Source organism: Diachasma alloeum, unplaced genomic scaffold (genome assembly GCF_001412515.2).
Source record: "Diachasma alloeum isolate Michigan unplaced genomic scaffold, Dall2.0 Dall_scaffold_00405, whole genome shotgun sequence".
Taxonomy (NCBI): Eukaryota; Metazoa; Arthropoda; class Insecta; order Hymenoptera; family Braconidae; genus Diachasma; species Diachasma alloeum.
In genome coordinates this window covers 247380-258275 of record NW_021680544.1, presented here as the reverse complement: position 1 = coordinate 258275, position 10896 = coordinate 247380, and the positions used below count along the sequence as shown (strand labels likewise).

The 10896-nt window shown below is 41.6% G+C and overlaps 1 protein-coding gene across 1 annotated transcript; it reads right to left on the bottom strand.

The window, feature by feature from the left end:
* Positions 1-347: 347 nt before the first annotated feature.
* LOC107042040 lies at positions 348-1488 on the bottom strand. Its single transcript, XM_015262911.1, has 2 exons — positions 1401-1488; positions 348-1336 (listed from the first exon to the last, which is right to left on the bottom strand). The coding sequence occupies exons 1-2, from the start codon at positions 1486-1488 to the stop codon at positions 348-350; spliced, it is 1077 nt and encodes a 358-aa protein (XP_015118397.1).
* Between the last annotated feature and the right edge of the window lie 9408 nt (positions 1489-10896).

Sequence of the window (10896 nt, the reverse complement as noted above, 5' to 3'; positions counted from 1 at the left end):
AGAAGTCGTAACGACGTCCATGAAGAACAATTTAGTCCATAGGTGACTGTCGTTAACTGGTGGGTAACTGGTTGTTGATTCTCGTCGATTCTCAGGATTCTCTTAAGATCCCAGTCATCTTGGTGAGTTCGTATCTGGTGGAACATCTTGACAATATCCGTGCCAAACACGAGCCTGTGCCTCCTCATCCACGTCAGGATAACCATGGCATTGTTCTGCAATTTTTCACCAGAATACAGTACATCATTAAGTGACATACCTGATGAACTGCGGCTGGAGCCATTGAATATGACTCTCAGCTTTGTGGTGATGGCCTCCTCTCTCAGTACCCCGTGATGTGGAAGATACTAGGCTGGCACGGGTTCTGGAGTCTCTGATGGTATTCTCATGTGCTCCAGTGCTGCGTACTCGTTGATGAACTCTCTGTACAACTGAGAGTATGCTTGATCTGTGTTGAGTGGACTCACGATCGATTTGAGTTGACGTGCTGCTTTAAATTTGGATTCTCCGAGCACTGCTGCTGAAGTTTTGAGGGGCAGTCTCACGATATATCGCCCGGTGTTGTCTCTGCTATGAGTTGCTGTAAAGTGCATCTCGCACTCGTACTCATCTGGTGAAAGCTCTGATGTTGATGATCTCTCGTTTGGCAGTTCTTCCTGGACCCAAAATTTCTGGAGAAACTTTAGAAGTTGTTCATTTAAAGATACTCGTACAGCTGATAGAGATACCTTTATTGAACAATTTGTGTATTCGATTGGTCCGGATAGTATCCAACCGAATACTGTGCGTTGGCCAACTACTCTCGATTGCTCTGACTTGACAACTTCATCCATGATGATCTGCCCATAGTTGTCAGCCCCTAGTATGATGTCGATTGGTCCAGGCCTTAGATAATGGGGATCGGCTAGTTGAAGATTCTGAAGTGAGCCGATCCTCGCTGATGAGCATGAGAATGACGGAATTATTGTAGTGAGCTTCTTTAGAATGTGGGCGTTGAGTTGCAGTTGATGAGTCCCATGGCTCGCTTGTAGAATGACTGAAACTATTCCTCTGGTGTGTCCTGAATTAATTCCACCAATTCCCACTAGCTCCACTGTTGATGCTCTTCTCTGTAGATGCAGTTGACTAACTAATTGTTCGGAGATAAACGATACCTCTGAACCCTGGTCGATGAGTGCTCTGGCTTTTGTCGTGAATCCTCTCGGTGATATTACTTTTACTGGTGCTGTTGCCAGCACTGACTGTTGATCTGCTTCTCCTTGGTTCATGTTCTGTGCTTTCACATTGATCATTTTGTTGTTGAAGTTCACTGCTACTGGTGGTGATGTACTGGATTCTAATGTTGAGGAATGATCAATGAGATGGTGACTGTGCTATTGATGTTGAATTCATTCACTCACTTTCCCCATGATCCTCTTGCTGCCTGGACGTTCCGGTGGAACTCTGGATGGGCTCAGCTCGAGTTCGTCGGGCTTGAGGCGGGCTCATCGTCCATGAGCTTTCTCCATGGATGAGAGTGTGGTGATACCTGCTGCGTTTGTGGCCCTAAGCAGTTGAAACACAGGCCCTTGGTGATAACGATGTTGTTTTTCTTTGCTGGGGTGAGCTCAATGAACCTCTGGCAGGATGCGATGAAATACTTGTCCTGACAGTAGGCACAGCAGTTCCTTGGAAGTGACCTCTCTGGCTCCTTATTTTCCTGCTGATGAGTTGCTGCTGTGTAGGTGCTCCTTTTCTTTGGTGGCGCTGACTTCTTCGTGGCTGTGTTGAGTTCCTTTGTTGATAATTCCTCTGCCGCAGGCCTCGATGAACGCCACAAACTCCTTAAGGCTTGGGAAATCCTTGGAGTCTCCTAGCTTTAGTTCCCACTGCTTGAGTGTCTCTGCATCAAGAGATCTCCTCAGCAAATGGGCTATCAGCTGTTCAGCGATGTTCTCCTTCGTTAACCCCGTCACGTTTTGCAGTTGATCGAGGATCTCCAATGCTGCTATTCCATTGGCGCTGAGGTTCTCTTCTGTCGCTTGGGTGATTTTCGGTAGCATCAGAATTCTGCTGAACAGCGACTGAGCGACGAGCCTAGGATCCTCGTACTTCCTGGTGAGTTTCTGCCAAGCCTTTTCATAATTTTCGTCCTTGGCCTGAAAGGTTGAGAGGAGAGCTGCTGCAGGACCTCTCAGGCATCCCTTCAGTCTCACCAATTTCTGTACTGGTGGAATTGACGTTAGGTTTTCCACCAATGACAAGAAAAGGTCGCTAAACTCTTTCCATTCTTCCGGTTTCCCATCGAATGGCTTGATGTCAAGACGCTTTAGTTGATTTGCCTGGTTTTGATCCGTTGAGTTGCTCGTTGACTCCTTCTTCTTTGCAAATTGACCCTTCAGCCGAGCAATAAGCATCAAGGCTTATCGTCTTGTCATGGTGGCTCGTTCATGTATCCCCTCGGTGACGTATTCGTGATCAGAGGGAAGATACTCGCCTAGAATGGTATAAATTTGAAAATATTCGTTTCACTCTGCTTCGATTAGTTCTTTGTGTCTGTCTAATTCCTCTAAGGTGAGGTCCTCTTCGCGTTCAACGTCCTGCGGAAGGTCATGATCGATCTCCATCAGAGTCTCTACCTTGAATGTTAATAGTCTTAATTGACCTTCCTGCTGCATGGTGAGTGCTGTTTTTGGAGCTGCAGGCGTTGACGTTTGTTGAGCGGGCTCTTTTGATCCTGACGATCCACTTGGACTGTTGATGTCCTCATGAGTGGTGATCGGCTTAGTTATGACTGCCTCATTTGTTGCTGACAGTCCCTCTTCTTGTGTGACTGGCACAATTTCCTCACTATTGCTCTCTATTTGTTGAGTTTCTTCTGTGGGGTCGTTGACCTGAGTGTCGTCTGCCATGGTGATTGTCCGTGCTAAGTTGTCGGTATAGGTGAGTTACCGGCTGTTGAGGGCCTACGGGTGGCTGTTGAGTTACCGACTGCCGAGACTTGGGTGAGTTACCGACTGCCGAACTTTTGATGAGTCGCCTATTGTGTGGCGCACGTGGCCAAACGTTGATAGGTTTCGGCGACACTCGTCTTTCCCGAGATTTCCCGATCTCCGACACTGATACACTCACTATGTCCTTTGTTACCCCGTCGCCCTTGCGGGTGTAAACAAAGCGAATGTTCTGGAACACTGTCCGTTGATTTGCCTGTGCGAACTCCGAAAGTTTATTCGAAACGAGGCGTCCCTTTAATTTTTCACAACACTTTACGCAGGTTTTCACCCACTATCCGGCTCGAAGGACCACTGTTTGGTGAATGACTAGTTTTAGGGTGGATGTGGGATGAAAATGTGGAGGGACATGTTGAGAAAATTACTGATGAGCCGGATTTAAAAAATCACACTTTATTTTGTGGGATCGAACCACTTTATCAAAATTTATGTACACTCTTTGGTAATATGTAATTTCACTGGTGATAGTCTAATTTCACTGATGATTGTCCTTGCACGTTAATTTGGTGAGTCACTGAATTTAAACTGAATTTAATCAACAAAAGTGATGTACTGAACAAAGGTATTAAATTTGGAATAGTAATTGACTGAATTTACTATATCATTATCGTGATGATACTGAAACACAACTGAAGTGACTGACTCTTCCGGGTGCCGCGCTAACCTGTGTTTGTTGACCCGAGGGGTCATGGAGATTTTCGAAGATGGCCGAGTTAGTTGACCGCGACCAATATAGAGATTTCAGCGGCATTTCGAAAACGTTGTTTGATGTTTTGACGATCAGTAAGCCAATATAAATAATGGAAGCCATTGATCCCAATCCTTCTGATTATCGGCGACAAAATTGGCCAAGTAATTGAGAATCGTACGGTTCAGTCTTTCTACCATTCCATTAGACTGTGGTCGTAATGGAGTTGTCCTGGTTTTTCTCATGCCCAGTAATTTCATGACTTCCTAAAAGACTTTGGACTCGAAGTTCCTGCCGTGATCCGAGTGCAATTCATGTGGAATGCCGAAACGTGAGAATAATTGGGTCACCAATGCTTCCGTCACAGTTGTGGCTTGATGATGGGGGAGAGCAATCGCCTCAGGCCACCTTGTGAAGTAATCCGTAATAACCAACACATACCGATTTCCACGTGATGATTTAGGCAATGGACCCAGGATGTCCACAGCGACTCTCTCAAATAGACTCCCGACATTATAAATTTGTAATTCAGCTGTACTCTTTTGTCTGGGACCATTTTTAGCAAAGCAAGTTGTACATTTCTTGCACCACATCTCAACATCAGACTTGCAAGAAGTCCAGTAGAATTTTTCCCTGATTTTAGCCAGCATTTTATTCACTCCAAAATGCCCACCAGTTGGTGAATTGAGTACCTGAGGGATGTGACTTCTGGGAATGACCAACTGATAACGAATGCTCCTCTGATTCGGAGCTTCCCACCGGCGGAAGAGCCTGCCGCCGAGTAATTCCAGTGAATCCCAGCAGAGTAGATATAATTTCATCTCGTAATCGAGATGAGAAACTTCTTGCCACTCAGAATGACGTCCTTTCTCTTTGCAGCGCACGATGATTGACAAAATTGGATCGTTCAACTGAATTCGCGTTCTTCATCAGGCTGACAAATTGTGCGGTAGACTTTAACAGTTGATTCATCCTTTTTTTTGTTCAATTTGTCGCATTTTTTCCAATCGCAAGGTCTTCTAGACAAGGCATCAGCATTTCGATGTTTTCGACCAGGACGGTCAATAATTTCGAAGTCGAACATGAACAATGACTCGAGCCACCTTGACATCAATCCTTCTGGATTCTTGAATGATAATAACCACGTCAAGGCGGCATGATCAGTTCTGATCAAGGATTTCCCACCAAGTAAGTAATGACGAAAGTGTTCAACTGCCATGACAACTGCCAATAGTTCTTTCCTTGGCACACAGTAATTCTTTTGAGCGTTATTGAGACATTTGCTCCAGTAGGCGATGACTCTCTCATTTCCATCTTGAAGTTGTGACAGAGTAGCTCCAATAGCAAACACCGAAGCATCAGTATTTAGAATAAATGATAAGTGCGGATTCAGTTGAGCTAAGATTGGGAAAGATGTGAGGACTTCTTTTAAGCTTTCAAAAGCTGTTTGGCTAGCATCATCCCAGATGAAAAGTCTTGAGTTCTCAGTGAGACGATGTAACAGTTTTGCGATCATCACAAATCCTTTGATGTATCTGCTGTAGTACGAACACAATTCTAAGAAACTTTGGAGGTCAGATTTAGAAGTTGGAAAAGGCCAGCTGACGATAGACTCAATCTTACTTGGATCACTTTTAATTCCATCACCTGAAACAACATGTCCGAGATACAGCACTTCATGTTGAAAAAATGTGCATTTCTTTGGATTGATTTTCAGTTTTGCTATGGAAAGTCTGGAAAGAATCGTTCGGTAATTCCTGAAGTGTTCTTCCGCATCTTTCCCAAACACGATAACATCGTCCAAAAACATAGCTTGGATAGTTTTAATAACTCAATCGTAACAATATGTTCAGAAATTATTGATTAAATACAGGTTTGAAAATTCACATCCTCAAGGAACTCCAACGTTAACTACACAGGCATCTAATCATGAGCGCAAACTGAGAGAATCGGACGTTGCGAGTGAGATCTATGTTATGACAGACGAGAGAATGAATTGTCCATACAGAAAAGTAGTAGGTAGCTTACTATAATCAGCAGGGACGACTAGACGAGACATTTCCTACGCGGTCAATGTGTTGAGCAGACACCAGGTGAGTCCAACAGATGAGGATTGGAAAATGATGAAGAGAATACTAAGGTATTTGAGAGGTACTACTGCTCTAGATCTGAGATATGCTGGTGAGACTGATGTGATTGAAGCATATTCAGATGCTAGCTTTACTGATTGCAAAGGATCACTGACTACGTGTGGTTTTGTAATTAAACAGTTTGGTGATTCAATTATTTGGAGAACTCATAAACAGTCTTATGTAGCCCTATCTTCGTGTTAAGCAGAATATGTTGCGATGAGCGAAGCGAGTCAAGAGATGTTGTCTATTTTCAATTCTCTGAAATTAATATTTCTACCCCAGTTGCCTATGACATTGTGGTGCGATAATAAGGCAGCGACGAGTAGTGCAGAAGTAAGTGGGGGAAATAAATTAAAACATATTGTAGATGTCAAAGCCCATCACATTAAAGAATGTGTGAAACTCAATCTGATCAAAGTAAACTGGATCAGTTCCAGAGGTCAATTAGCTGATGTGTTTACCAAACCTCTGGCGTTTGAACTGCACAGGCGCCAAGTTGACAAAATAATGAATGTGAATATCTAATTATTGTCTTACTGTCTGTTCAGTGAAAAAGAGTACGTAAACTTGATGATGGCCTTATATGGAGGACGACTCAGAAGCCGTCGGGAGGGAGTGTTGGAATCGTGCGCATGCGCAAATCTCGTCCCAGGCCGGTTGCGGCGCGTGTGCGATACTTTCCTGTACGAGACGTGTTGGACACTAGACGCGAGACGAGTGACGTGCTTTATTGAATAAATCTTGACGAGTTAATACAGTGTGTTAATTTATTGTGTCCCAATCCCGCATAATCTATCAATCACGATATAGAGGAAATTCCGAAGAAAATGGATAAGTCCATTAAATTTATTATCATTATTTTTTTTATGGAAACTTAATGTTTGTTTTTTATTATTATAAAATGTGGAAAAATTTTACGCTTCTCGCAGAAAATAGAACAAATATTTTAATTCAAATTTTATGTGACGGGATATTCAATTATAAATTTGTACTAAATTGATTAAAAAATTATTAATTGGTAAACATTTCAATTTCAATAATTTGAATATATTTGAATTCGTTAAAATTTTATTCTTTTACTATTTTATTTCAACAATTCGTCCGACTTCAATCCCAAGCTATTTCCAAAAGGTAGGTTCAAAAATAGGAGAAATTTAACTGTCGTAATTTTTCAGTATTTATTTAATCAAAAATCTTTAAATATTTACTACGAAATTATGGCGTATCAGTAATATCTCAGGGAAAAAAAACAGATGTTTGTATAAAAAGTTCTACTAAGTAAGCATTTTCTTCGACTGTTCCGCAAAGAAAATCAATTCATCTCTCAACAGAATACAATTACCATAGAAAATCAAAGGAAAAATTGAATGGAAGGAACAAAGTAAGTAAGAAAATCTTGGATAAATAATTAAAAGTCGGTGGAAATAATGAATCTGGAGTATGTTAGTTTCTTTTCAATTGTTAATTGGAAGTATGTTCTATCTTGTGAAAATGAGTTGAACTGAATTTTAAAGAACAATTTTCACAAATGTTGAGATATCAAAGGCAGTCTACTTATCGACTGAGTCGAGATTAATTTAAATATTAGATGTTACCAGCGGCCAATCATCGTTCAAACATTAACTGAATATATTCGGATGAGCTTTCAGGGTTCATCATGGCGTCACACCTTTCACGCGTTGTTATTTACTCCAAATTGTATCAAGTTATTTCTTTGTAATCATTTGAATAAATATTATAATTTAAAGTGATTGAAAGGCTTCATATTTTTAACGTCATCTACATCAGGTTATGGGTCATTCTTGTTGTTGGAGCAAGGGTTTTTATGTCAATTTCTTTTTGGAGGAGTATTCGTGATCCGCGTCAGGTGAATAACGGGAAAACCGTTGTGTTTTGATTGGAGATATCGTCGTTTTTTTTTCTTCTTTAATTGGAGGAAGGAAGACTTCACTCAAGATGACGAGTACAACATCGAAATCTGATAAACTCAATAACGAAAATTATGATACCTGGGAAATACAAATGAAGGCCACACTGGTAAAATGTAAGTTGTGGGGCAATGTGAGCGGGACGACAGTTCAACTGTCACTTACTGATGCTACTTATGCAGCCTGGAAGGCAAAGGATGATGAGGCTTTTGCGGAGCTGGTTCTGGGAATCGAGCGGTCGGAGATAAAATGGGTGAAGAAGTGTTCAACGGCAGGAGAAACCTGGTTAGCTTTGAAAAAGGAATATGAGACTAGGAGGCCAGCTAGGAAGGTGCGTTTGCTGGATAAATTGGCGCCTCATCGAATAAAAGAAGGTGAAGATTTAGAGCAACACCTAGATGATTTCATGGATTCGGTGGGTAAATTGGAGGAGATTGACATCGTTGTTCAGGAGAATATGTTGTCAGTATTGATGACGCGGAGTTTGCCACCATCTTTTGATGAGTTTCGATGTGCGATGAGGGCAGGGAGAGATGAACTTCCTAAACCGGAGGCAATGACAATTAAAATACGTGAAGATCATGAATCTTGGCTGAATGATTCAACTGTAACCACGGGTCAGGAGATTTTGTTTGTGAAAGGAGGTGCGACATCTCAGAGGAGGATCCACGGAAGTTCGTTGAATCGTGAACGACGATGAAATTCACAACAAAATTTTCATCATTCTCAACAGTTAGGGGACAGATCACAACAAACAGCAGAGAGTTCAGGTGTGTCTAGACCAAATTTAAAGTGTTTCAGATGCAATAGACCTGGTCATGTTGCTCGTTTTTGTTTTACTAGGCTTTCTCAGTCGCAGTCGGGCCAACAGTCGCATTATGTTCATGGAGATGAAGAAAGTCGACCAGAGTTTGTCAGTCAGGCTGATTTAATTGAGGAAATCGCTCTCCACACTGGTTCAGAATGTAAAAAAACTCAGTGGTGTCTGGACAGCGGTTGTTCTTCCCACATAATTGCTGACAAAGACGTTTTTGATAAGTATTCACATATTGATAAACCATTAAATCTGGCATTATCGTCTGGGGCATTTGAATGTTTTGGATCTGAAGAAGATGATGAAGAATCACTGTGTTCATGGAATTGATTTTAAACCTGAAGAAGAGATGAGGGATTGCGAGGTTTGTGCTCGAGAGAAGATGACTCGTTTACCTTTTCAATTGTCTGTAGGAGAAAGAACTGAGGATGTCTTGGAAATTGTTCATATGGATATCTGTGGACCAATGAGATGCGTTTCACATTCTGGAAAACGTTACTTTGTTGTTTTTGTTGATGATAAATCCAGATGGTGTACGGTTGATTTTTTGAAGGAGAAGTCAGAGGCTTTAGAGAGTTTCAACAGGTTCAAAACTCAAGTGGAGACGGAAACAAGTAGAAAAATAGAATTTTTGCAATCAGACAATGCTAAAGAGTTTTTGAGTGGAGATTTCGAAGATTTTTTGAGTCAGCATGGGATCCAACGACGTCTATCAGCACCTTATACTCCTCAACGGAATGGTGTTGCTGAACGGATGAATAGAATACTGGTCGAGATGGCTCCTTGTTTGCTGAGACAAAGACCTATGTCACCCATTTTTTGGGCTAAAGCTGTCAATACGGCATGTTATATTCGAAATCGATGTGTAAGTAGGCCTTTGGAAGGGAAGACTCCTCATGAAGTTTGGAAAAGTAAAATACCGACTTTAATTTATTTCAAAACGTTCGGTTGTAAGGCATTTGTTTTGGACAAGACACAAAAAGGAAAATTTGATTCAAGGGGGATTGAATGTGTTTTTGTTGGATATTCATCAGTCGCGAAGGCATATAGAAAATTGGTGCTCAGAGAAGAGAAAAATTTTGGTCACTCGAGATGTAAAATTTATGGATTCATTTTTTTTCAACGAGGTATTTGAGGATTTTTATGGGGATAGAGATGTGAGAATGTAGCAGAACGAGTCTACTCACTCTGAGAACCCTGATACACCGAAAGTTGAGGTTGAGACGGTTCATAAGAATATGACATATGAGGAAATTGGAGGTCTTGAAGAGATCGAACGTCGAGGGGTTAGATTGACGGTTCCAAGTGCTCAACCTCGATGTGCTCCGGGGAGACCAAGGATTCAGAGGACTGGTTCGGTTGGTAGGCCACGGAAAATTCATAATTCGTATGGTCCTGAGGCTGTAGTTCAAGATGGAGAAGATGATCAGCAGGAGCCATCTGCACCTGAAATTCCCGAGATCGTCATAGATGATGTTCTTGATGATGACGTTGAGGCAGAGTCATATGTTTCTGAGGAGTTTGTGAATGTTTCTGTCGAGTCTGAGCCTGATACTTGGAAAGAAGCTGAGAAAACTGATGAGGTGGAAAGTTGGAGATTCATCAGATGGATGTTGTAACCTCTTATTTAAATGGATTTTTAGAGGAAAATGTCTATATAGAGTGTAATGATTTTTCTTTGGCCTCAACAAATACTCAATAAACCCTAACCCAGAAGTCTCGATTATCCAAACACGGCCAACTCATTACCTTCGTTCTCGTAATCCGACAAGTCTGAAACGCCAAAAACCATAACGCTAACACTGGACTTCGGGGACAATCAGCAGCTCATCCAATCCTTATTTCGTGTATTTAGGGCGCCAGCCGATTTTTAGCAACGCGGAATCGACAAACCGCAAACGGAACCGTATTTTCTTAAAACTAAATACTGATCGTCCCCAAAAATCCAATAACGACAAGAAACATATCGCAAACCATACGCAGAAATGTGGATTACGAGGGTACGGGATTTACTCGGCTGCTCAGTGTGCGGGTCGTGGAGAGAGGGGTGGATTCGTGGACGAGAACATCAATTAACAAAACCAATCATCGATCGAGAGAGAGAGAGAGAGAGAGTAAGATTTTATAAACCGTTACCTTTTTGTCGTGATATAAAATCTATACGGAGAATTAGAGCTACCTGCTACCTTAACTCTACTTCAGAGCTACCTTAAGTTCGGAAAACTACCTAAATTGGTTACCTATCGCGTGAATCGATTCCCTAAATTTTAAGAATAATATTCATTAAATAACTTCATTAAATAAACCTGATATTTTGCAGATATTTCTTTTCGAGTCCGTTTTG

Excerpts from the sequence above, each read along its gene's own strand:
- LOC107042040 (XM_015262911.1), bottom strand. The coding sequence starts at position 1,488 with ATGAGCCCGCCTCAAGCCCGACGAACTCGAGCTGAGCCCATCCAGAGT. Across the intron at positions 1,337-1,400 it reads GCAAGAGGATCATGGGGAAA|AATCCAGTACATCACCACCA; the intron begins GTGAGTGAATGA and ends CCTCAACATTAG.